Consider the following 27,560-nt stretch of genomic DNA (forward strand, 5'->3'; position numbering starts at 1 on the left):
AACAAACAACCCAATCCAAAAATGGGCAGAAGACCTAAATAGACATTTCTCCAAAGAAAATATACAGATTGCCTACAGACACATGAAAGAATGCTCAACATCATTAATCATTAAATAAATGCAAATGAAAACTACAGTGAGATATCTCACACCAGTCAGAATGGTCATCATTAAAATATTTACAAAGAAGAAATGCTGGAGAGGGTGTGGAGAAAAGGGAACCCTCTTGCACTGTTGGTGGGAATGTAAATTGATACAGACACTATGGAGAACAGTATGGAGGTTCCTTAAAAAACTAAAAACAGAACTACCATACGTTCTAGCAATCCCACTACTGGGCATGTACCCTGAGAAAACCATAATTCAAAAAGAGTCATGTACCAAAATGTTCATTGCAGCTCTATATTTACAATAGCCAGGACATGGAAGCAACCTAAATGCTCATTGACAGGTGAATGGATAAAGAAGATGTGGTACATATATACAATGGAATATTACTCAGCCATAAAGAGGAATGAAACTGAGTTATTTGTAGTGAGTTGGATGGACCTAGAGACTATCATACAGAGTGAAGTAAGTCAGAAAGAGAAAAACAAATACTGTATTCTAGCACATATATATGGAATCTAAAAAAAAAAATGGTCATGAAGAGCCAGGGGCAAGATGGGAATAAAGATGCAGACCTAATATAGAATGGACCCGAGGATAAGGGGAGGGGGAAGGGTAAGCTGGGACAAAGTGAGAGAGTGGCATGGACATATATACACTACCAAATGTAAAATAGATAGCTAGTGGGAAGCAGCCGCACAGCACAGGGAGATCAGCTTGGTGCTTTGTGACCACCTAGGGTGTGGGATACGGAGGGTGGGAGGGAGGCAGAGGCAAGAAGGAAGAGATATAGGGACATATGTATATGTATAACTGATTTGCTTTGTTATAAAGCAGAAACTAACACACCATTGTAAAGGAATTATACCCCAGTAAAGACGTTTAAAAAAAGACTAGATGGGGCTTAAACCCTGGTTGTTTTCATCTTATCTCCTTTAGAAAATGCACAGGTTTCTTTCTTTCTTGGATAGCTTGAACTTGGGTCTCATCTATGCCAATGTAGCTAAGAAAGGAATTAGTTTTCCTCCGAAACTGATGGTCTAGGATGGAACAATCAACCTTAGAGCAGCAATTGCTATTGGCTGCCACAGAGATACATTACAACCTCTGAAAAGTGAGTGGAAAGTGTTGCCTTGGTAGGTAGAAGGTATTACCTTTCTCTATGAGAAATATAATGCCATTCTGCATCGTGAAAGGACTAAACCAGGTAGCTTCTTAGAGCCCTATTTTACTGTAGAGAGTAAGCAAATTGTTCCTATGCACTTTCCTTCTCACTCTTACCCCAGGTCAATCACCACAAAAGGAGGCAGAGAATTCATCCTCACTTGTTTATGACGACTCAGAGAACTGGACTAGACATTCTATTAATTCGTTACATCTCTTATGGAACCACAAGTCCAAATCTGAGTCAGGTCTAGAGTGCCTTCTCCCCCATCTCTACTACCTATATTCTTCTTTCATCAGATTTTACCAGAGTATCTCCTCCAGTAAACTTTCTTGATTAACCACTTCCCACTGTCTGCCTTTTCTTTGTATTCATGCATTTAATCACTGAATTTCTTGTGGTGATGGGGTGTGTGTGTGGCAATTTATAGATTTCAGATCAGTTAAAATGGATACATGGCTGGACTATCTGAACTATTTCCTTTGACCTTTCCTGTAGTTAGCTCCATACTGCCATTACCTTCTGCATGTTCTAGTTGATCTTCAGGATATGCAATTAAGCATTTTTAAATGAAATGAAGATTTCCCAAACCTGGTAGTGAGAAGAAAGAAGGAGCCATAGTTACCTGCTGTATTTGAGCTCCTTCTGGTGTCAGAAGCTCTTCAAATTGAAGATCATCAGCCACCTTGTTGATATCCCTCAGCCGAGGCTCATTGGTCTTCAAATCCTAGGTGGGAAAATGTATCCAGAGCAGTATAAAACCCCTTCTCAAGAATCTTTCATACTTACCTGCTCATCTTTGCCCCGACTTGGCTACAGGTTAAAACGTATTGCTAACCACATTTGCAGTACACAGCAAATTGCCTTCCTCCAGTCTGCCACAAAGAAGAGAACCTTTAAACTCCCTGATACCCAGTGGCTTTCAAAAACGTGGCAAGACAGCTGTTATTTATATGGATTATGGAGCACATTAATTTTCCTAGATTTCTCCCTGGATTAAATTATAACATCAAAGGGGTCTATACCTGAGCCATGTAATGTTCTTTGCTACCAATACAAATTCCTCCATCTTTTGTAGGATTTCATTGTCTGAGTTGCAATTTGCTTATATTAAGATGTTGTAACAGCTCTAGGGAACTCATCACCACGTCTATGGTGATGACATTGTTTATTCCACTATACAATGGCCTTTTAATGAGTTTTCTCATGGAAGTCTCATTCTTGGTATTCTGTTATAAATTGTACCCTTTTTTCTCCCTTCCCTTTCTTTCACTTCTCTCTGTCTCCATATGTATATATATGTACTTTATCTTTATCTATTGATCGATCAATAGCTTTGTATAGCTTTGTATTCCATGTGTAAGGAAAGTACCATATGGAAAAGAAAGAAGGAAGTAGTTTATACTAATTGCTAGTTAAAATAATAGAATGGATCTGAGAGAATAAAGGAGAATGGAAAGGTTTTAGGTAGGCAGAAAATTAGAAATTGTCTGATTGTAAAGTCAGGTTGTTCTTCCCACCTTTCCATCCAAACTTCTGCCCCATAATTAGACCTTGCAAGAGTCTCACAACACCCCATCTCAACCTGGGAAGCAGGAACACAAGACAGTATAGGACAAGTTGTGAAGATTCTGGGAGACCAGCATTTCCAGTAGGATGTGGGAGTGGCAGGAAATGCAGGCTGCAAAGTCAGGGTGACTAGTTTCCTCTGCATTTTCCTTCCACTTGTAATACCCAGAGAAATATTTGAAATGTGGAAGTCTCAGTAGTTTTGGGGAGGATATTTAGCAAATATGAAATTAAGGAGTTACTAAGGAGGAGATATGGGGTAAAAGGAAATGATGATAACCCTTGTAAAGCTGTCTAGAGGAGGTGGTTCTTCTTTCTCACCATTTGGAACTCATCAAACTTTTTCTGCAGCTCCCAAACATCATCTAATTCCACCCCGCTGTTTTCTGCCTTTTTCTCTCGGATCCAGTCCAGCATGTCTCCTGCCTCATAGGCCAGCAAAAACTCATTGTAACGTTGCAGTAGATGACGTCTGCGTTCTTCTGCCCGATCCAGGAGAGAAAGGTACCTGGGTGGAGAAACAAAGAGAATGGGAAATGTGGAATAAGAGATGGAGAAAACACAAAAGAGTAGAAGCAGGGTGAGAAAGGGAGAGAATGAAAGGGAGAAAAATGAGAGGGAGGAAAAAAAGAAAAAGAAAACAGTAAAGAGAAGAGGAAATAAAGATGGAAGGAAAATAGCATTGAGAACAGAGAGAAAAAAGTGTTCCATTTAAAAACAATAAAAATGTCAATGTTCCAACAGTATGACTGTCAATACACCTTCCTCATTCTATAGAAGTGAAAATCTCACATTCCTATTGACAACTGGATATGAAGTAGCTTGGCATAGTAAACAAAGTTCATACGGAAGTCAGAAGACCTTTTGATAACCTTGAAAGAGTGAAAGATTGCCAGGCAGGGAGTCAGAATACGTGACCCTAATATGTGTCTGACCTCTGGCACTTGACTTAATGGTTCTGGGGTTCCCTTTCCTCATTTAAAAAGTAAAGGGTTTGAATTACCCTAAGTTAACTTTCAGCTCTTAAAATCTGTGAATTTGCAAAGCATTCTTAATCTAACAGATATAGACTCGTAAGACGTGTTTTTGACCAATCTGGAATGTTTGGCCAAACACTGTTCTGTTCTCCAGCCTTCAGAACTTACTGGTTTTCAATCTGTTCCTGACGCTGGGTGATGTTGCCTGGTTCTTCTCGCCTCCGTTGCGGGAGCATAGGAAACTCATCACGGGCAAGTTTCCTGACGTAGACAGCTGGCACAAAGCCCTGGTGATCATCAGCTTCCACTTTCCACCAGTCCTAAAGGGAGAGGAAATCCCCACTTCTTCCTTAGTTCTTGGAAAAGCCACATATAGGAGAAGTTTTAACCCTCATAACTAAGTCTCTAGGAAAAGGGACAGGCTGATGGCCAGAAGAAGCAAACCATTGCTTATGGGTAGCATATAATGTTTATATATTACAAAGAACATACATCAGAAGTTGCAGGAAGTGCAGAGATAAGCCTCTTAAGTCAAGGAATTTGATGTTAGATCCTTAACTTTGATGAGGTTTTCAAAAACTGACAGCCATTCTCTTCATGATGGGGCATTTTGTCCACTAGGAATTCACAAAAAACCCATAGGGCCAGGACTGAACTGGGCTTTTCGTGGGTGAAGCACCTGTATATGACAATATTGTATAATAACTTCTCACCATCCCTCTCCCAGAGCCCCTAAAAATTGTGTGTTGCCCTGAAATTCACCTATGCAAATGCTTTATGCTTAAGTATGACCTTTATCTCCACAGGAGGGTTGCTATACTAACTGCTCTGGAGTTAACATCCTCAGAGAATAATGTGGTGAAATGAAGAAGACTGGGCAAAGAGAAAAGAGGACTGGAACACAGCTTATTTGATAATAAAATTCTTGCTTCTCTAAAAAAATTACTTGGCCTCAGAGTAACAAATCCCAAGCTCTCTTCTTTTCTTCTCAATCGTTTTTGGAGATTAATGAAGCATTAGAATATAAAAATATTTCTCATGCTCTTATGAGAAATATATTTAAAATCCTAGACAATACTTTGTCAGTATGCTCACAGTCATAAGGGCTAAAGAAAATCTAAGTTGGCAAAAGACTTATCCTTGAACAGGCTCCTCTTAACACCAGCCATTTTTTTCCATTACTAGGAACACTGGGTCAGAAGAGCAAGGAAAGATGAGAAGAAAGAGGCAGTTTAATCCTGTAAACATATTACAGAATTGTCACTCATAGCTTACATGTCTTTGGGCTAGTTACTTAAGCTCTTTGAGTCCTCACTTTGTTAACTGTAAAATTGGTATTATAATCTCAAAAGATATGTACAGGATCCTACACAGCATCTGAAGGAAAGATACTGCTCAATAAATTATGGTTATTTAAGAGAGAGAGAAATAGAAAAATATTGGCTGGTTAAAATATGGGTATCTGGTAAGGTTGGGAGAGTCGACTGCAAGAGCCACCCTGTTGATGGGAAGAAAGGTAGAAGGGAAAGTCACCTTGTTGATGGAACTGAGCAGTGTTAAGATATCATCTTTCTTCATGGTGACTTCTCGGGGGCTGCGGGCCTGGAAGTCATATAAGGCCACAACCCTCTCTTCTCGAGCAGCTTCCTCCACAGGTGCAGCCTGTTGTTGCTGAACAAAAACAGTAAGCAGAACAAGCCAGTCACCCGTAGGAAAGATTTCTCTGTACAGCCTAGCCATGGTGGGCCGTCTCTGCACCTTGCAGGAGAGAGGAGCCCCTGGCTGAAATCTCTTACATGGCTGCCAGTAACAGAGCTATTGCAATATGCCATCTTCAGAGATATCGTTCCATCCTAACACTTCTCAGGGGACAGGTGGGCTGGGAAATACGAACACAGAGCGAGCAAGTAAGAATGTAAGTTTTCAAAAACATATTAAATGCTCTAAACTACCAGTTCTTAAGCAGGCAATAAAGGATTGTGTGCATCCATGTTCCAGAAAATTGTTTGAGAAAGTGAGAGACCCACTATCTCTCATCACCTTCTCCATTCCCTGGGTCTTTAAAGCATTTTGTCAAGCAACCGTGGACTTTCTTTTTTAGAGATGAGTGATCTACAGCACAGGAAAGGCCACAGAATTTTAAAAATTGAGAACATAAACTGAGATCAAATATCTTGTCTCTCTCTCCTTTTTAACCTGTCCTCTAAGGTATAGTCTTCTCTGATTTTCATTTTTTCCAAATATCATATCTCTCAGAGAATGAACAAAATATAATCCCTCTTCATAAGCAATGGCCCACATCTTCTTCAGATTGGAGCTGAAGATGTACTTCCCCTTACATATCCCTCTGATTTTGTATCCTTCAAATACTGCTTCCTCATAACTTACAATTCATAAATCCACCTGTTTTTGTGTAGGCACTCACTGTGCAGAGCTTGAGGAAGGCACAGCACCGAAGCTCTGTAAATATATATTGACTTGACAGAGTGAGTCTATGTCTTTTCTACTCCCAGTGTATGGATTCAGAGCCCCTCATAAGACAGAATTCCTTGAATGTGAGAAGTGTGTCTCTGTTGCTTCCACTATACTAGGAGATACCCATATCATTTAGTTGATTGCAGCTCCCATCACTCTTCAGGACACTTATTTTCACCTTGCAGTCTAGCCATTCTCACATTCTCAATCCTTTGCATTTCCCATTTCCCAAATACACTTGATTATTTTGTGCTTCAGTGCATTTGCTCTCATAGCTTATTCACTAGAAGAGCCCTTCTTCTCATTATCTGCATAGTAAACTACCCTTAAAAAAATAAACTGGTTTGCCTCAGCTATGAAGATTTTCCTATCCTCCAGCACTCTTATTTCAAGAGAATGAAACACTCCTTTCTTTGAGATTCTTTTTCCTGTTCATATATCTATTATATGCAATTATTTGTTAAAATTTATGACCTAATAGACTGTAATTTTCCTTCAAGTCAGGATTATTTTTTATTCATGCCTGCACATGGTAGACATTTAATAAGTGTCAGTATAAAAAAAAACTAAGAAAGGGAGGAAATAAATCAGGAGGGAATATAAGAGGAGAGATGCAAATAAAAGAAATAGGAAAAGACAGAGAATGAAAGTATAAAATGAAAAAGGAAAGTAAAAAAATAATATACCAGTGAATAAATGATAATACTTACGGAGAAATTCTTATAAACTAAATCTCTGTAGGTGCTACAAAGATGCCACAGTGCCTGCCTAAAGATCGCAGGACTTACTATTTTCTATTGCAGTTGCTTCGACCATGTAAAGTAAAAACTGGTAACAAAGAGAATCTCCTAATTCCTTTTCCTCTGTGGTGGAGAATGTGATTCTTGTCATACCTAAGTCCTTCTTACCTGGCAGGCTTCTGCCTGATCCCGAAGAGCTTGCATACTGTTTCCAAAAGCCTTCAGATCCACTAGAAAGGCCTCATGCTTCTTTAGAAGAGCCTGAATTTGTTGATGGGAAGATCATCAGAAGCAAATACAGGAAGAACACTAAGCATCCCTGGGGAGTGTTTCAACTATTGTTTTGTGTTATACTTATTGTCCTAATTCCTGGTAAGAGACACTCTCCACATATAATAAATTTTTTAACTCTAAATTTGCAAGTATCAAGAAAATAAGAGTTAAATGAACAATATCAATATATTTGCTTTAATCAAAATAAAGTCAAATTGCACAAGTGTCTTCTCAATGCACATCATAGCTGAAAGAGGACACTGCTGAAAACATTGCTTTGTAGGATTAAATATTGGCATAACTTTAGATGCCCATGTCAAGTATTTCTAGTGCATAGGGTTTATGAAATACTATACTGGCTGATCATAAGACAATGAGCAAAACAAAGAAATGGATATAAAGGGTAATTATAACCTTAGAAGTTCTTCTTGCCCCAACGTGTCCGTGTCTGCCTGGCTTTATTACAATAAAGTAATTAAGTATATGTTAAAACTATGGTTGGTTTGTGAAATCCCAAGCTCAGTCTGGGAAATTTAGGATGGGACCAAGACAGGCATAGACGTCTGGTCATGCCTTTTTGGGCTTAGATAATCTCTAAGAAATATGGCTCTCTGTGGGGTTAGGAAAATGTGGTGTATCTTTTGGGATTTCTGTTAACTCAGGTTATCCCAGCAGATGAAGACCAAAGATTATCACTCTGGAAACTCTGAAAAATCTGAGAAAACCTGTAGTTGTCACACAATCTAATCAGGTACTAATTTGGTACTAATTTGGTGAGTACTAGACAATATCCTTCCCTGTGCCCACCTTACCCCAGCTGCTTCTTCATCAGCCCCATAGTTAGTGTTGTCTACTATAGGTTCCCTCTCTCTAATCCATGCTTCTGCTTCATGCAGGTCAGCTAGGTATTGCTGGAACTGGACATTGGCTTCAAGATCATTCTGCCGTCTAGCAGCTCGAGCCTGGAGAGATTCCATATTCTCATTCAAACTCTTGACCCTAGAGGCCACATCTTCTGCAGCAAAGTGTCCTATGGAGTAGTTATAGAAAAGGAGAATTTTACCCTCATTAATATCCACTATACTTTAATCCTTTTGGTGAGCTGGGAGAGAGAAAGGGAGCCATGAGAATGACGCTGCATGTAGCCAATGTGACATTTCACCTGAGTTCCTGGGAACTGGGATGTCATAAGTGAGATTAAGCATCAATAGATGCTAATGAGGGATAGGGTATATGTGTGGTGGTGAATTGGGTGGTACAATCTCTGATATACGGACTGAAAACAAAAGACCTATGTGTGGGTACAGCTCAGAGTTCCAAAAACGTGTATTCTCTAGCTTAAGCAAAAAATTCAGCAGATTTTCATTTTTTTTTAACATCAATGAATTAAAATTCATTCTTAGGATTGTGTTAAGTATGTTTTTTAGAATTTTGTGAACACCTCTACAGATAAACCAAGAAGATACAGTGAAGTGTCAGCAAAAATCCACAAGCAGGTTTTCATTTTTACCCATAAAAGATTGATTACTGCAGGAATTTTTCTCCCATCCTAAACAACTAGAAAACCAGACACAGCATAAGAAACAATGATTTTCAGAAGATAGGCATTCGAGTGTGACTCCCAAGAGAAGGAAAAGAAATGAGCTGTGCCTTATGACTGCCACAGTTTATGCCTGGGGCAGTCTGTAGACTGCAGTGCTGGGAGGACTAGCCCAAATAGAACTAGCAATCACACTATTCTGAGGAGACAGAGATCAGAGTTGGGGGAAGACAAGACAGCTAGAGCTCGTGGAGCAGGGTACTGAGAAGGGTGCTGTACTGGGGATGGAGTTTTGGGGATACACATAGAGGTCCCGTGAAGTATGTGACTGATTACTCCTTTGCACACATGTGTCAGGAAACTCTTCAAGGGTAAGGAAAAGAAGACTGGAAAGCAGTAGGCCAAAACACTCCTAAGGTCACATAGGGCTGTGAATAATTAAAATTAGCTCCCACCAAAGTGGAAAGATTTTATAATACATGAGGTAGTATCCTCAGAAGGGTTATACCTTAGTAGTGGACTAGTCGCTAAATTAGTTCCAGAATAAAAACTTCCCTGGAAGAATCATAAGAAAGCAGATCCAAGAAGCTCAACGATTGCAAAGCTAAAGAAACAAAGACCACTACACCAAGTTATACTGTAATCAAATTGGCGCAAATTGGTGAAAACCAGTGATAAAACAGTCAGAGGAAAAAAAGACCTTACATACAAAGGAGCAAAGATAGTAATGAGAGGAGACTTCTCACCAGAAACTCTGCAAGTCAGAAGACAGGGCAGCAGCATCTTTAAAATGCTCGGAGAAAGACAATATCAGCCAAGAATTTTATATCCAGTGAAAATGTGTTTCAAAAATGAAAGCAAAAGGAAGTCTTTTAGACCAAAACAGAAGCCCAGAGAATTTATTATTAGCAGGGCTTCACTACAGGAAATGTTAGAGGAACTTCATGTAGAAGGAAAATTATACAGGTAAAAGTATCAAAGTAGATAAAGGAATGAAGCCCTAAAATTGAAAAAAACTCATAAATCTGGCACAGTGATGACAGGTCAATTCAATCTGAATCATAACATACCTTCCTCTACCATTTTGTTTCCCCTCTCTGTTATCACTTGGATGCGTGGCTCATGGTTGGCAATATTAGCCTGGATGACTTGGTGTCTGTTCAGAAGATTCTTGGAGGCAATCAGGTCCTTGCCTAGAGATAAAAATAATTTCAAGGTCATTGTTGTAGTGCACAGAATAATAAGAAGCTACTATACTTCTTTTTAACTCTTGGACCTACAATTTCTTCCCATTGAAGTTCATTAAGTGGGCTTCCTAAAATTTATGCTGTTTGTCTGAATTAACTCTGCTCAGCTTGGTTCTTCCGCTTGCCTCTTTGTACTAAGAAAATGCATTATTCTACAAAGGACAATGAATAAATCACTCTTCTCTTTGGATGATAAGTAGAAAGGCATGTAACTCTTCAGCTCAAACTTCCAATAATTTCATGCAACCAATTTTCTTTCAACATATTGTGGTATAAAAAGCAGGATCTTCTATTTGCTTATTTCTATGGATGCCAGAAAGTTATTAAGTCCTCTAAACTAAAAATAACCGGTTTTTAGTTTTCTTTGTAAAGATTAGATGTAACTTACAAAAAGTGCCTCACTCGTTGGTTAACACTAACAAGCACATAGTGCCGTTAATTTCCTGCTTCTAAAGTCCCCAGTTCCAGCTATCTACTTCATCCTCCCTGTCTCCCGTCAACACTTCAACTCTTTTTCCTCCAAAATTTTCTTCCATATAGTTCACACTAAATGTCTCCAGAAACCCTCTATGCCCGTCTCTCCCTCAAAGAGATATTTTCTCTTCTAGGATATTTTCCCAGACTAGCCCCTCTGTTGTCATATGGTCCAGCCTCTCACAGATGTACCCAATACATGTATATTAAGTTTGCATTATATTTATGTGCACTTTTTTCTGTATTTCAATGCAAGTGTCCTGGCACTAACAATGGTGGACTGATTGATTCCAAAGGAAAGAAAATTATATACTTTATCTGCTGCTTCACCCCTTCTATCCTTGTAATAGCTCATACATATCCTTGTGATAGCTCCCCTTATAAAAGGGAGCCACTGACAATATAAACAAAAACACTTTTGACCTCAAACGCTAACCATGACCACTCAGCCAAGGACCTTGGCAATAACTTAGAGCAAGTAGCAAAACCTGGTTACTTTAGCTCTTCCCAGAGGCCTTAAATTCATGGCATTCTTCATGTCTTGTTTTAGGAGGAAAACTTCTCAGTATGAATTATTAAAAAATCTTTTTTTTTGGAAAGCAGGAAAAATGTTCAAGAGTCTAAGGAGAAAGACCTAAGGGCAAACTTTGCTACTGTATCCCAGATCCCTCAAACTATCTGCAGACCTTGGTCTTCTCCTTATGGCTCCGCCTGCTTGGGCTGTACGGCTGTACTAACCAAGGTAGGTGGAAGCTGCAGAAGGTTCAGTCTCTTGGATCCAGGCCTCCTCATCCTCTGTGTCTCTGCAGATCTGGTGCAGGAGGAGAAGGTCAATGAGCTTATTCTTCCGGTTGGCCAGCTGCTTTTTCAGGTCTTCAAACCGAGACACCAGGGACTCCTGCCTTGCCCGTACGTCCCCAGCATTGGGATGGCCTAGTTCTTCAATATATGCTGCCAGGTCTGTGAGGGTGTCCACCTGATCCTGAGGAAGAAATAGAATCGGTGTCAGAAAATCCTATCATTCAGTAGAAAAGGATGAGAGTTTGGTATCTGGCATGGAGGGCAGGACGGGGGGGTGGGTGGTGATGAGGAGAATCAGCTCTATATGTACTCAGGTTTAAACTTCTAATCAAATCAGTGAAATAGAGTGGGAAAGTTTGCTACACTAAGAACCAATTCTTCAAGCTAAAGGCTATTTATAAGAAAGTAGTTCTGAAACCACGTGTTAGAAAGGACAAAATATGTGTAGAGTGTGTCGAAGAAATCAGGGAAACCAGAACTACAAAGGCTTGCTTGTTTGGGAGTAGTGATAAATTGAGGCCCCAAAGAAAACAGCAGGAGGCTTCTTCTATCTCAGTTCCCTTTCCAGCCTCTTTCTCACCCTTTAAAATGAGCTGGAACTGTAAATAACAAGGAAATTTCTGAGGCTTAAGTTTGTTGCGTAACAGGAACCATGCCTATGAGATGAAATGTGATGTCCGAACCTCAGAAAGAAAAATTAAAAGGCCTTTCTTTGGCCACTAACTAGTATGAATTTAAGTAAATAATGGTCCCCATTTGGGTCGTATCTGAGAAAGGAGGAAAATAGAAACAGAAGTTTGAAGGATCTTCCTAGAAATAAAATTTTAATCGTATTACTATATGGTAAAATACATACGAGAGATTCGTCTCATCTTTATTAATGAGGTCAACTGTAACTGGTCTAGCAAGAGCACAGAACACAGGATTTTTGCTTGTCTGCTTGTTTCATTTTGTTGTTGGAATGGGGGTGGTGGTGATAAGAGAAGTTCTTCAAAAAATGGATGAGCAGCAGGTATTGGTTTTACTTATTCTATTTTGCCATCCAGTGTTCAACCTACACAGGGTTTGATCTATCTCTTCTTAATTTGGAACAAACCATTGATCATCAATAGCTTCTTAAAATGTATACTCACTTCTCCATAAAGAAATAAAGGCGCCACAAAGAGTTAAAATTAAAATCTCCTACTAGCCAACGGTTCTCATCTCTTAGGACATTTTAACTTTGAAAAACATCATTGTGTCATAGAGTGATTTTCAAACATCATAATTGTTATCATGATTATGGTTCCATTTTACTAGTTGAAAGCTAATGTAGTGCAAGAGGCTTCAGGCTAAAGAGACAGACTTGACTGCTCCTCAATTGACATTTTATCCAGCTCTTCACCTGTTTTCATAATAGTTTCCTCGTCGATATAATAAGGACTTTGGGCTAGAGAATATTCATGATCTTTTCCAGCTTTACTAGTCCGTAGCTAAAATTTTTTTTTGCAAGCATGATATCTTAGCCGCTACTCCAACTAGGAGTGTAACCAAGGGGAATTCTATGGGACCTTCCCGGGACAGATCCCTCCCATACCCTCTGTTTTAGCTCCTCTTTGAAGTTGCCAGGTAATAGTATCTGATGCATATTTCCTGACTGCTTCAGATGCTAATACCAGCACCAAATGGAAGAAATTAACTAGAATACTTGATGATCATGAGCACAAAGTCCCCAGACCTTCTGGAACTGAAGGATTAATAATGTTAACTGCCATGTTAGCTCAGCATCAACCAATCAGAGAATTGTGCATGAGCTGATCACAGACCCCCACGATGCCCCCTCTCTCTCCTGGCCTTTAAAAATGCTTTGCTACTCAAAATGGATTAAAGACCTAAATGTAAGGCCACACACTATCAAACTCTTAGAGGAAAACATAGGCAGAACACTCTATGACATAAATCACAGCAACATCCTTTTTGACCCACCTCCTAGAGAAATGGAAATAAAAACAAAAATAAACAAATGGGACCTAATGAAACTTCAAAGCCTTTGCACAGCAAAGGAAACCATAAACAAGACCAAAAGACAACCCTCAGAATGGGAGAAAATATTTGCAAATGAAGCAACTGACAAAGGATTAATCTCCAAGATTTACAAGCAGCTCAATAACAAAAAAACAAACAACACAATCCAAAAATGGGCAGAAGACCTAAATAGACATTCTCCAAAGAAGATATACAGATTGACAACAAACACATGAAAGAATGCTCAACACCATTAATCATTAGAGAAATGCAAATCAAAACTACAATGAGATATCATTTCACACTGGTCAGAATGGCCATCATCAAAAAATCTAGAAACAGTAAATGCTGGAGAGGGTGTGGAGAAAAGGGAACACTCTTGCACTGTTGGTGGGAATGTAAATTGATACAGCCACTATGGAGAACAGTACGGAGGTTCCTTAAAAACCTAAAAATAATACTACCATATGACCCAGCAATCCCACTACTGGGCATGTACCCTGAGAAAACCATAATCCAAAAAGAGTCATGTACCAAAATGTACATTGCAGCTCTATTTACAATAGCCAGGACATGGAAGCAACCTAACTGTCCATTGACAGATGAATGGATAAAGAAGATGTGGCACATATATACAACAGAATATTAGCCATAAAAAGAAACGAAATTGAGATATTTGTAGTGAGGTGGATGGACCTAGAGTCTGTCATACAGCATGAAGTCAGAAAGAGAAAAAGAAATACTGTATGCTAACACATATATATGCAATCTAAGAAAAAAAAAGTCATGAAAATCCTAGAGGTAAGACAGGAATAAAGACACAGATGTACTAGAGAATGGACTTGAGGATATGGGGAAGGGGAAGGGTAAGCTGTGACAAAGTGAGAGAGTGGCATGGATATATATACACTACCAAACATAAAATAGATAGCTAGTGGGAAGCAGCCACATAGCACAGGAAGATCAGCTCGGTGGTTTGTGACCACCTAGAGGGGTGGGATAGGGAGAGTGGGAGGGAGGGACACACAAGAGGGAAAAGATATGGGAACATATGTATAACTGATTCACTTTGTTATAAAGCAGAAACTAACACACCATTGTAAAGCAATTATACTCCAATAAAGATGTAAAAAAAAAATGCTTTGCTGAAACCCTTTGGGGAGTTCTGGATTTTTGGGGCTCAAGCTGAGGCAAGAGATAGATGGCCCCCAGGCTGGACAGTTTCTCCCCTGTGGACAGACACTCCAAAATAACAGGAGAGAGGAGTTGAACCCTGCCTAGGTAAGAGCTAAAAAACCACATATTCCTCATTCTTGAAGTCAAGGAGACCTTCCAAACTACACATGTGCAGAAAAGCTCCCTGAAAGTAGAAAGGAAGAGTGCGCCACCCCATAGTAGGTGATGTCAACCTACCCATAGGCCTCTTTGCTAAAATCCATCTTGGCTAAGAGATGTGCATGCACACAAGGGAGAACACTGAGATATACCAAATATAGACTCAGAACCAGAAAAAGCAAGATGACTAGCCAAAGGAAACCCGGAAGAAATGCCCCATATAAGTGATTCAAACTATCACGAGGGTGTGACTCTCTCTCTGAGCCCACCTGTGTGTCTATCCACACATACTCATTTTCCTCCTAATAAACACTTTACTTGTTTCACTACTTTCCGTCTCTCTGTGGAAATTCATTTCTACACAGCTGATGGGCCAGGGCCTTGTCACTGGCCACTGGTCCCTGGTTGTCTAGTGGCTAGGATTCAGTGCTCTCACTGCCTCAGTCCGACCTCAACATCTCTCCGGGAACCAAAACCTTGCTCCAAGCTGCTACAGGCTGAGACCATCTGAAATCAAAGCCACCCATTCTTGCATGGCCCTGCAATCAACCTTTCTCTTCTCCAAACTCCGAGATTTCACTTTGTTGGGCCTCACTGTGTGTTGGGCACAAGAGCTTGTGTTCCATAACAGAACAAATTCCAAACTAGGGTCAAATACTCCTACTTATTGCATGTTTACACATGCTGTTCCTCTTCTTTATATGTTTTTAGTTACTTTTCACCAAATCTTTTCTTTTCCCTTCTTTGAAAATCTGTTCCAAACTCTCCTCCTCCATGTAGATTTCAAAGCTATCTTTGTATGGTTTTCCTAACTCCAGCCTTTTACTTCAAGCTCCATTAAGCCATACCTAGAGCTATGTAAGTGACTGGGTTTGCTTTGTTTATTTCTATTTTCTGTAGATTATTCTGTCTTTTCCTTTTAACCAAGAGTAACCAAAGAGCAGACATCATAAAAGTGTATTGTAACAGGAAAAATCAGTGGGACTTTGTAGGGAAGAGCAGAATAATTTTTAAATACAAGCTAGGATTCCTGGGACGAGAGATTGAGTCAGCTGGAAGTGGATTTCCGCTGAGTTCTCCAGAAACTCACATACAGTATCGATACTCTAGAAAAGTATTGGATAAATTTATTTAAACTAACAGTCTGGTGGGATTTCAGTGGGTAACTCTGAAACTAAGAGCCTAGACATCTGCTTCTTAGTCCTGGCCCTGCTATTAATTTTCTCTGTGACATTAGGGAAGTTACTTCACTTCTCTGGGTTTCAATTTTCTTAAGAAAAAAAAAATGGTATGATTAAAAATATTTTCAAACTTTGAGTTGCAGGATGCCAGAATAGAAAGAGGAAATTTTATAAAAACTTTTATTTTACAGGTGAGGATACAGAGGTGTGAAAATATACACCAAATATCACAGAACTAGTAAGTGATAAGGCTATATATAAAACCCAGGTTTTTGGATTGAGAGTACAATGTTATATTTAGAAGAGTCAATAAAGTCTTACATCAGCCATGGGGTTCTGAGAAAAGACACAAGGCACCCAGGAGAAAGGCTGGATTAAAGGAGATATTGGAAAGAGGTAGTTGACCAACTAAAAGTTTTGAATTTTTACCTTTGGTTTCCTGCTCTCTCTCTGTTTTTTTTTAAACAATAATTACTTATGATCAGTGTGCTCAGAACATATACAGGTGAGTTGGCCTATAATTGGCCAAAGAGCTAGCAACAAACCTGACGAGCAGCCATGGCAGACTCCAGGAGGCCGTGTTTCCTGAGCAGATTCTGTATATCAGCCAGACCTTTCCCATAATCCTCAGACCTAGCCTGCCATTCCACCTCCTCCAGCCAGTGCTTCAGGTCTTCTGCATTATTTTCAAATTGCAGCTGCTTGTTAGCTTCATATAACTGAGTCCCTAGGAAAAGACAGCAAGTATAAGATAACTGATAACTGTCATAACTGATCCTCATTATATGCTAATACATGTTACATCAATTTAAGGAGCAATATAATATTTTGACCCTCCAGTGGGAAAAAGTATAACTGTTTCACATGTGATTATATAAGAAATTATCATAAATTTGTAGAATTCAGAGGGTATTTGTTTTTGAAGATAGTAGTGTTCGCAAAACAAAGATAAACGATTTGTTCATTTCTTGTTGAGGTATAGTGCTGCTATGTTAGATTTTAACTATCTTGGGTATTTTCATGTCACTTGTTACTCTCTATCGAGACCTCCTTTTCAAAGGGATTCAAACACAAACACTGCGTTTTCTGAGAGAAGTATAAAACTTGGGGTTGGCTCAGTTTGAAATTTTGCAGTGTCTTTTCCTAAATATCTTTCTCAGAACTTTGCTAGGCCCCTCTCTTAGTGCCTCTCCTTCATCACCAACCACGCCTTACAATTTTTTCTTCCAGAGAATATCTTGATTATCCACATTGTTCTCAGCTAAATTCTTTATTCTATGATCTTATAGCAATTATTTGTGTTATTTCTGTGAAGCAATTACTATGATGTAGAGTAGCAGCAACTTATTGTTACAATCAAGTTGAATTTTTTTTTCCTAAACCAAAACTCAGGATGACATCCGACAAAATCAGTATGATGTATTTTTTCTATAACCAGGGCAGAGTCATGTCTATAGGTGATGTTTATAACAAGGGGGATATGGACAGAGAAACTTCATTATTGGTGTTAATTATGGCAATTGATTAATTTTCCAAAATAAAAGGTGAAGTTAAATTTAAGTAGAGGCTCTTCAAGCAGACATGGGAATTTTCTAAGAGCTTACAACAAAGCCTGAACATGCTCAGATAGGTAAAATAAGTCATCAAGCCCTATTCATAAGAATAAAACATCATGGGAACATCATATGGGGCACCAACAATATTTTAATGTCTAATTTTATACCCTGGGTCAGAAAACCTTGTTTCATCTATAGAACCAAAATATGTATAATATAATTTAAGGACACTAGTTTTAGGTGCATAGCCAATACTGAATTCATGGTATCTGAATATTTATTCAAGAGGAAGAAAAAAGTGAAGAAAACAAAAGTAATTTCAGTTGAAAAGACTTACATACATGAAGAAAACATAAAATTGTGTTAATATATAGTGTGATATATTAATCACACTAATATATAGTGTGATTATATTAATATATAGTGTGATATATTATCACACTAATATATAGTGTGATAAATTTAGGTTAGATTTTTAAATTTCTTGACCAATACAGGAATACACAGGGAAACAAATGAGTAGCATCCCTTCTTATAGAAGTCACTAGGTAAACTCAAGGTGGAAAAGATGAAGACGGTGGGTTTCAGAATTTAGGAATTCGTTTTCAACAAGACTCTGCTTCTGACCTTTCTGTGCTGTAGCCTCCAGCAATTCCGTCCAGAGTTTGGCAACTTCACTCAAACGAGCATCCACACTTTCAGAGGCATAATGATTGCTCTCAATCATCTCCTGGCCAGTTTTCTGTATGTTATTGAGCTGGATCTCATTAGCTGCCAATTCTTCTTCAAAGACTTGCTGCTTTTGAACCTGGCTCTTCAAGTTCTGTGTATCCTGAGACAAAATGAAAACAATTAAGGAGAACCATTCCTTGAAGAATGAGGAGCAGACATTCTGAGGACAGGAATTTCTTTTCACTATAAATCTAACTGAACTAAGAAGAGGATATAAGGCAGAACTGTCCTAGTCCAAGTATAGAGGCAGAAGAGGCTTAGGAAACTGTGTGACCAATCTCTCCTCTATACAAATGACAGACGTGGCTAATCAACCCCTGAATTTATTTCTGTTGAGTCTGGATATAGTCTGAAGACCATTTTAAATACGACACCCCATGCAAGCACTAACAATCTATCAGAGCTGTCATAAAAGATGGAGATTATTTTCCATTCCTGTCCTAGTATATGAAACATCCATCCTTTTGTCCCATATACAGAAGACCTGTTTACCCTGCATACACTGGAACCATAACTCCTCAGGAGAACACAAGCACATAGTGCTGAGTTTTACAGAATGAAAGGTACAGATTAGATGCTCAAAGTTCTATAAAAAAAAGTGAGAACAAAAGCATCAGAGGTATACATTTAAGACTAAATGTTATCTAGAAAGTAAATACTGTGAATAGATATTGGCCTAGAAATCAAGAGACTAATTCTAGCCCTGATTATAAATGCAAAAATTTGTGAGTATATATGTGTGTGCATAATAGTTTATATTGTGAGTGAAAAATATGTGTTTTACACAAGCAGAAGGTAAAGAAACCTATGTATAGCTCAGAGATAATTCAGAAAATTTTCAAAGTCATACAAACTAAGACAGGAGAGGGAGAGAATTCAAGCCCAGTTTTTACCTTCTCCAAAAAGAATTCATACTTCTACCCCTTATGTTAAACTGCATTCTAAACATTGATTCTTGGCTAACCTTGGGCAACTCACTTCACAATTCAGATCCTTGGTTTCTTCATCTGTAAAATAAGGAGTTGTTCCTTTCCAGCTACAAAACCACATAAGTCTATATTATATCAAACCATTAGGCTACTTTTGAGTTCCGGGTAGCTTGAATGTACATTATGATTAGACACAACATTTTCCTACTATAAGCGTGCAGAGGGCAACAGAGGGCTAAATAAGGAGAGTTCCTCCTTTTCTCCGTTCTGTTACGGACCACTGGAAATTGTGCCAGAGAAAAGGGGTGATGGGCAACAGGGTGTAGGAAAACCAGAAACTTGATGTACAGCCTTGGAGGAGTCATTGCCCTTCTCTGAGTATCTGTCTCTCCATCTATAAAATGAGGCTCACCAGCTGAACGCTATTGTCCTTTCAGTTCCAAGACTAATTCCATGAAATTCAGTCCCAATGAGTATGTCCAGGGTCTGCAGTTTGCAAATCCTGCCTACCTTGTAATCTTCATCATCTGCCAACTTTTTCTTCTTGTTTATCCAGTTCTTTAGGTCATCTGAGTCCTGATACAGTTGCTGCAGAAGCAATGAATCCTCCAGCAATCTGCGTCGAGTGGCAGCCCTTTCACGTAAAGCATTCTGTCGGGCCAACAGCTGCAAAAAACATAAACAAACTCACTGTCAGCAAAATCAAATATGGATACATGAGATTCACTGCCCATCAAGGTTATCATGCTCTAACACTTTCCCTGATCCCGTGCATAAGCAGGCAGAGGCACATATGGGACATTGGACATACCCCATCCCGGATAGCAGCAATGTTCTCTGAATCATAATGGTCATTATCAATCAGTTTGGTTGCAGTCTTGTCTAAGGTCTGGAAAAAGAAAAAAAAAAGGAGTGGTTTTCCCTGAGTGGCCACTGAGTAAGTGGCCACAGTTTGGCTAACTGTTTAAAAAGGAAGCATGACAATGTCGGAAGTAGACAAGTTTCAGGGTCAGAAGATCTAGGTTCTACTTCTGACTTCTGTTATAAATTGTATCTCAAAATGTATTGTATCTCAGGCAGGTTAATTACCTTCTCTATGTCACAATTTTTTTAAAAATCTAGTTTACAGTAAATGAATCCTGATGTCACTACGAGGTGAATATCTGATCTAGTCTTAAATTTTTAAGAGGAAGCATTATTGATATAGTCACATCCAGTGCCACCAGTCTCTATCTATCATCTATCTATCTATTCATCCTTCCATCCATCATATATCATATATCTTTTTATCTACATCTATATCTATAGCTACATGGGGAATGGAGTCACAAATTGCAGACATGAATTTTTACTCATATTCATTCATGATTCCCAAAATTGCTAGGGCTCAGGATGGATTAATTGATTGGGAATAAGAAAATGATCTAAAATAAACAATAGCATTTTATGAACTGTAATTTATTTTACACGGTTAGCTTTTACCAGTGAAAATCAACTTAACAAGCATATGGACTGGGAATGACCATATTAATCTCTGTACTGACTGAAGATTAAGAGAGAAGACTTGGAATTTTGTTTTTAGTGTGGTTGTTGCTGCTGCTGGTGGTATACATGCACACGTACAAGGTTAAAGTCAGCACTGTCCTAGGGAACATACAGTAGATTGGACAAATAAAGTCTTCCTCACACTTCTCTGAGACTTGCTTATGTATTGACATAAGACATTTTCTGGGACATTGTACTTACAGTTCACAGGAAGACTACAGTAGCATTAAATGAGAAACACATAGATGAAGGTATACAGGAAAAATTAGATACTACTTAGATATCTAGATATTACTAAAGAAAACCAAATGGAGATATTATCAGAGGGGAAAAATATAAAAAGCAAATAATACATTCAAACTTTTAAGTTATGATTCTATGTTGGATATGGATCCAATAGTTTCTACTTATACTGCAGAAAAAATAAGACAATCATGCACTTCATCAGAAAATATAAATGGCTCAAAATCTTTAAAACTTTCTAAATATGTTTTGTGGAATACAAATGTATTGATAAAATATGGGTATGATTATTTTTCTGGATGTTTTCTCTTTAAAGAACAACCCTCATGTTATGTCTGATAGTCATGAGTGATTCTAAGGATTGGTATTGTATGGGATGATATGTACAAACATGAAGCCAATACCCAAACCAGGGCCCATTTCTTACTGTGATCTTCTCCTCCTGGGCAGTAAAGGCTTCCTCAAAGTCATCATGCTTCTGAAGAAGGGCTTCAACACTGCCCAAGGAGTTTCCCAAGTCCTCATTTTCCAGGAAGGCCTATAGAAGACAGAAAGATACATCCCAGCTGTACCTCACTGGTGGGAAACATTCCCTTTGGAATATCTCTGAGAAAGGAGTAAGGAAGGAGGTGAGGGGAATAGAGAGCAAGGTGGGAATTAGCACAAAGTAGGAGAGGAGATAGAGGTTAACATTTAGCAGCAGGAGGTTCAGAGTCCCTTCCCAATCTTCTCATACAACTTTATCACTTTTATCTCTGTGTCTGAACCAACCAATCTAGGCACTATTCTGAGATCTCAAATACTCAAGAGGACCACTCACCTCCTCCAGGAAATCTCTCGTTAACCCTGCCTGACTCATTACATTTTCTCTTGCTGAACTCTTAACAACTGGATATTCATTTCACCTCATGTTCAGTAGAGCTTAAAGACTCTCTGCTTTGTATTTAGGTATTTTTCTGTGCGTTTGTCCACGAGGGAATTTCAAGAGTCTCACAGAGAGGGCCAATCTTTTCTCTTCCTTGTGGCTCACCCTTCAGTTCCCAGGTGAACTGAAGTGGTTGTAAGGGTGTTGATAGTAGTAAATAAGGAGAAGGAGAAATGGCTTCTGGACACTTTCTGAGCCCCTTTGTTACCTCTTGTCTACTCATCCAACTGTCCACTTGCTCACTGTCACGGTAGAAGAGGTGTAGTTCCAGGCACTGCTCATACTGCTGCCAACGCTTGTCCCACAGTTCCAGCAGAGCATCCCAATGGGAGGTAAGTACTGCCATCTTTGGAAAGGAAGAGATAACGTGCCAGGAAGATACTAATTAATTTATTTTATCCTATATTCACTGAGCATCTAATAAAAGCAAGGCTTTTTGAAGGATACAAAAATGAATAGGAAATGGGATTTTCTCTTAAGGCTGCAACATCTAAGTGAATCACTGTAGTATAGGAAAAATGGGATAAATGCCATAACAGAGGTACACCACACTTAATATGTATAAATAAAGAAGGAAAGATTAATTCAGATTTGAAGAAGCAGGGAGTAGAAGTATAGAAAGTATTGTATCAAACAAAGATTTGAAGGGCAGGGAGGTGTGTATCGGGATTGTAGGAGGACATAATACCACAAGCAAGTAATTACTCCAAGTAATCATTAGATTATATGAAGTGCTCCAGAGAAAAGTGCAGTGTCTAAAAAAGATAAACATTTAATGAAATTCAAATTTATAGGGCACTTAAATGATCAGATTGAGAAGTTTGCATTCTATTCCAAAAGCAAATAAGAACCATCACGGTGAAAGTGACATTCTCAAACTCATAAAAGCCTTTGTTTCTGCCCAAGCATCTGCCCAAGAAATTCCAGCTTATTAAAACAGCTGCTGTGTTAACTCCATTAAAAAGACAGTAACAATTCTCAGAATCCCAGGATAATAGGTAAGTTTTCAAGGATTTAGGGTCCCACTATTCCTTTGGCAGGAAATAGTTAAAAATAAAAATCCGTAGTATAATTTTCCCATAGAGTCCTTGATGAACTGAAAATATGGTCATCTCAACCTTCATCATATAGCACTCGGGGTTGTGCTTGGAATCTAATGATATGAAAAGAGCCTGCAAATCTTATTTCAGTTATCATCCCAAGGAGTTCCTGTGACTCTGTGACTGGAGTAAAATGTCTCAGGGATCAGGAGGTTTATGTGAGCCCTTGGGATCTAGGAGTTTAGGATGATGGCAAACCTTAATCTTCATTCAGTGGAATTCTGAGTGTTTAAAGCTTTCCTGTTGCTTAATGGAGATTTGAGAAACACAGATATAGGAAAATCAGTTTGATTTGAGGTTGTATAGAGGAGAGAAGAAAGGGATCCATGTGCCAGGAACCATGCTAGGTACCTTAGGGAACCCAAAGATGAATAAGGTGCAGTCCTCAAAGAATTAACAATCTAGAGATGAGCATGGGAAAGTGATAAAACAGAGCACATGTGACAAGGCAAGATGGTATGGAGGCTTCAAATTAGGTAGAAGGTAGGTGATGAAATTAGTTAGGTTGATGAAGTAATGTCTCAGAGGTGAGGGAGCACACATCAAGTCTTGAGAACTTCAAATGCCTCAAATTAGCTAAAGCAACATATGAAGGAAGCAGGGTGATATTTGAGCCCACATTAAGATGTTTATACGTCTTCTGTCCTCTTTCAGAGATTGTCATATTAGTATGAGATTAAGTGAAGGCTTAATAGGTATCAAAATTTCACAAATTCTGTTAAACTAGATTACCTTATCCATGACTTCATCAGATGCTTCATGACTGGCATCCAGCAGGGCTTGACCAGTCTCATTAGCAGATTGAAATCGGTCATCATAAGAGTCAATCTCATGCTGTGGTCACGAGACAAAATGTTTTAAAATGCAGCAAGAAACCTTCTGGCATTGTTGGAAACCGCCCTCTTCCTCCTACTGGGGAGACCTTTCCTCTCTACCTTATGCTGCTGATGCCTGTCCAGTAGGGCTTCCCCACCAGTCACATCTGTGGGCAGCTCATCAGCATTGATCAAAGCAGTCTTCTCCTTCATCCAGCCTGAGAGCTCATCATAGTCAGATAAGAACCGCTGGTACCTGAGGGAAAGGTAAGGGGAAAGACAGGAAGGAGGAATCAGATACAAATGGACTTTGAACAAAGAGTCAGGGTTGGGTTAGGCTAAGATGTACAACATGTGCCTTGCCCTAATCCTACACCTCCCATTCCTCTGATGTACTTCCTATTCCTTTAGCAGTGCAGGTTGTAAATTCTTCACTCCAGGTTGTATATTCCTAGGGCAGATGCGTCATTGTGTGATAAAGCACTTGGACATGACATCTCCAACATCACAAAGTCACATCCCAGATGCATTTGAAGTAGAATAAAGTACTCACAAGGAGGCCAATAAATAAGGACATAACATAACCAACAGGAAGCCTAAGGGACGACTACAGTTAGGGTTAGGAGCCCTCATGTATTTTAGTTCACCCTTCACCATACCAGTAAAAACAAAAACTACAAAAAAAGATTACCTATTCAAAAAAAAATCAAAAGCTCACCAGTTCATTTTAAATCATATCAATAAGATAAACACTATTTTCTAGTGATTTAATAACTAATCATAAAAATTAACTACTGAAATGTTGTCCAGATTTTTTGTAAGCTGACCTACATTCCAGAAATAATTCTAGATTTATTTTGTGTTCTTCAGCTTGGAAATTAATTCCAGTTCCTTAGCTAGGGCCAGGATTTTAACATGTGTCTTCAGCTAATTTTTCAGTTCCATGGACCACTTCATAGCTTCTTACAACTGTACAAACAGAGGAAGACAGGAAGGGTACAGGTGAAAGGAGGTGTCACGCTGAGGATTATATCAGCCTTCAAAGGACTTCTCCTGGCAAATTAAAATTTCTTTTGCCTCTACTGAGCAGGCAGGAGGGCTGGGTCACTCATTATTTTACTCCTTTCACTCTTTTATTCCTGCTTTTGATGTTATACTTTGACCTAGAGATAAGTAAAGCAATAGAGAAGAAGGATTTCTCACCTATAAGAAGCCTGCAGCTTTTCATATCTGCTGGTAGCCAAGGTGCGAATGTGCCCCCAGTTGGAGACCAGATCCTCTTTCATCTGCTGGATCTGCGCTGCATCTGAAGGATGGGAAAGCTTCAACTTGTCTGCTTTGGCACATAACTCCTTCACCTTTGGGATAAAAAAGAAACCTAGTATGTGAAGGTAGTCAACCGTATGGTGATGGATGGCAACTTTGTAGTATATATGGATGTCTAATTATAATGCTGTACATCTGAAACTTATATAAATAAAAAAAAATGATAAAGAAACACAGTGGGAAATCCAAGCATTCTGATCCTCTTGGCAAAGTTTTATGGGAAGAATGTAACATAATAATCATAAGAATTAGAATAATTTATTAGTGCTTTTATATTGATATATTTATATTAATATACTCATGTAACTATATTAACAATAATAATTTACTGATTACATTTTGTCTCTCATTGTGCTAAGCACTTCATATGCATTTTCTTGTTTTATAGTCTTCCTTTAATAATACTGTGAGGCAAAACTATTCTTGCTCTCCTTGTATGTGAAAACTGAGAGGTTGAGTATTTTATTTGCCCAAGGTCATTGAGCTAGTCAATGTCAGAAGCAATGTTTAGACATACATCTGTCCTTCATTACCCTCTATACTAACTCCATAAACATTATTGTGGGAACCAGAAAGACATTTCTGCCAAGGAAAATTTCTGCCAAGAAAATTTCAGTAATGCCAGGCTGTTTTGAGCACAATTCTTGAGGAGCAGGGTTACTAGGGCAAATTCCACATGTTACCATTAGTTCTTCTACTATACCCAACTATAATTAGGTGTTGTCTAGGATTTGAGATTTCATTATCATTATTCATTAAATCATGGTATTTTATCATCCATAATTAGAAAAAAAAAAAAAAGACCAAAGAGAAAAAATGAGGAAGAACAAAAGAAGTAGAATGGTGAAATCATTTTCAGAAACGACCCAGGCACAGAGCTATGATTAAAGCATAACAAGTAGGGATCTTCCTGTGGGCTGACTCCACTGTAGAAGCTCAGGCATAATTAGTTTAAGTTATGGTTAAATTGTGATGGGAAGAAGTAAGAATGGGAATCATTCAAGAAAACAGGCTTGCTCCAATTTCTAGTGTGTCTATACCTACTGTAGGTATAGGAACCGGGGTTTTCCAATTTCCAGAAGAAAACCCAAAGGTGGGTTTAGTAATGTGTTGTTGTCGTTGTTTTAACATCTTTATTGGAGTATAATTACTTTACAATGGTGTGTTAGTTTCTGCTTTATAACAAAGTGAATCGGCTATACATATACATATATCACCATATCTCCTCCCTCTTGCATCTCCCTATCCCACCCTTCTAGGTGGTCACACAGCACCGAGCTGATCTCCCTGTGCTATGCAACTGCTTCCCACTAGCTGTCTATTTTACATTTGGTAGTATATATAAGTCCATGCCACTCTCTCACTTTGCCCCAGCTTATCCTTACCCCTCCCTGTGTCCTCAAGTCCATTCTCTACGTCTGCATCTTTATTCTTGTCCTGCCCCTAGGTTCTTCAGAACCATTTTTTGTTGTTGTTATTGTTCTTTTTAGATTCCATATATATGTGTTAGCATATGGTATTTGTTTTTCTCTTCCTGACTTACTTCACTCTGTATGACAGACTCTAGGTCCATCCACCTCACTACAGATAACTCAATTTCATTTCTTTTTATGGCTGAGTAATATTCCATTGTATATATGTGCCACATCATCTTTATCCATTCACCTGTCAATGGACATTTAGGTTGCTTCCATGTCCAGGCTATTGTAAATAGAGCTGCAATGAACATTGTGGTACATGACTCTTTTTGAATTATGGTTTCATCAGGGTATATGCCCAGTAGTGAGACTGCTGGGTCGTATGGTAGTTCTATTTTTAGTTTTTTAAGGAACCTCCATACTGTTCTCCATAGTGGCTGTATCAATTTACATTCCCATCAACAGTGCAAGAGGGTTCCCTTTTCTCCACACCCTCTCCAGCATTTATTGTTTGTAGACTATTTGATGATGGCCATTCTGACTGGTGTGAGGTGATACCTCATTGCAATTTTGATTTGCATTTCTCTAATGATTAGTTATGTTGAGCATCCTTTCATGTGTTTGTTGGCCATCTGTATGTCTTCTTTGGAGAAATGTCTCTTTAGGTCTTCTGCCCACTTTTGGATTGGGTTGTTTGTTTTTTTGATATTCAGCTGCATGAGCTAGTAATGTGTTTTAAGTGTCTGAGTTTATTATAAAAGGGGAAGAAGAAACTTACTCCCTTTTTGACTGAGCGAAGCACAAGAAGAAACAAGGTTCAGCCCCAACAGGAGAAAGCGTAGTTAGATAAAAGAAAAGACTCTCTGGCCATAGGGTACTGAGTGAGATTAGGAAACCATTCTTGAAGCTATCTATTTTGGTTTAAATTATGAAATATATTACAAAAAGCTTGAGTGTATATAAAACATATATGTATATTTAAATAAAAATAATTAAATAAATTAAGAAATATCCAAGATTCATGTACAAGTTATAAACTAGAATAAGGAGGTATATTCAAGTGGCACAAAATTTCTCCTTCA

The 27,560-nt window shown here is 38.6% G+C and overlaps 1 protein-coding gene across 4 annotated transcripts in view; it reads right to left on the bottom strand.

Annotated features, from left to right (window-relative positions):
* SPTA1 (spectrin alpha, erythrocytic 1) overlaps positions 1–27,560 on the bottom strand; it is a 67,601-nt gene that overhangs the window by 31,734 nt on the left and 8,307 nt on the right. For all 4 annotated transcript variants that reach the window (XM_032652996.1, XM_032653005.1, XM_032652979.1 and 1 more), the window contains 17 exons: positions 24,938–25,092; positions 23,855–23,990; positions 23,652–23,753; positions 22,028–22,165; positions 21,322–21,432; positions 19,918–19,995; positions 19,617–19,772; positions 18,073–18,277; positions 16,435–16,616; positions 11,307–11,550; positions 9,918–10,040; positions 8,120–8,337; positions 7,203–7,295; positions 5,353–5,490; positions 3,988–4,139; positions 3,164–3,350; positions 1,899–2,000 (listed from right to left, as the gene is read on the bottom strand). In XM_032652996.1, the coding sequence (XP_032508887.1) occupies positions 1,899–2,000; positions 3,164–3,350; positions 3,988–4,139; positions 5,353–5,490; positions 7,203–7,295; positions 8,120–8,337; positions 9,918–10,040; positions 11,307–11,550; positions 16,435–16,616; positions 18,073–18,277; positions 19,617–19,772; positions 19,918–19,995; positions 21,322–21,432; positions 22,028–22,165; positions 23,652–23,753; positions 23,855–23,990; positions 24,938–25,092 (2,520 nt within the window). The remainder of the gene's footprint in view (positions 1–1,898; positions 2,001–3,163; positions 3,351–3,987; positions 4,140–5,352; positions 5,491–7,202; positions 7,296–8,119; positions 8,338–9,917; positions 10,041–11,306; positions 11,551–16,434; positions 16,617–18,072; positions 18,278–19,616; positions 19,773–19,917; positions 19,996–21,321; positions 21,433–22,027; positions 22,166–23,651; positions 23,754–23,854; positions 23,991–24,937; positions 25,093–27,560) is intronic.

This window comes from Phocoena sinus, chromosome 1 (assembly GCF_008692025.1).
Source record: "Phocoena sinus isolate mPhoSin1 chromosome 1, mPhoSin1.pri, whole genome shotgun sequence".
In the NCBI taxonomy this organism is placed as follows: domain Eukaryota; kingdom Metazoa; phylum Chordata; class Mammalia; order Artiodactyla; family Phocoenidae; genus Phocoena; species Phocoena sinus.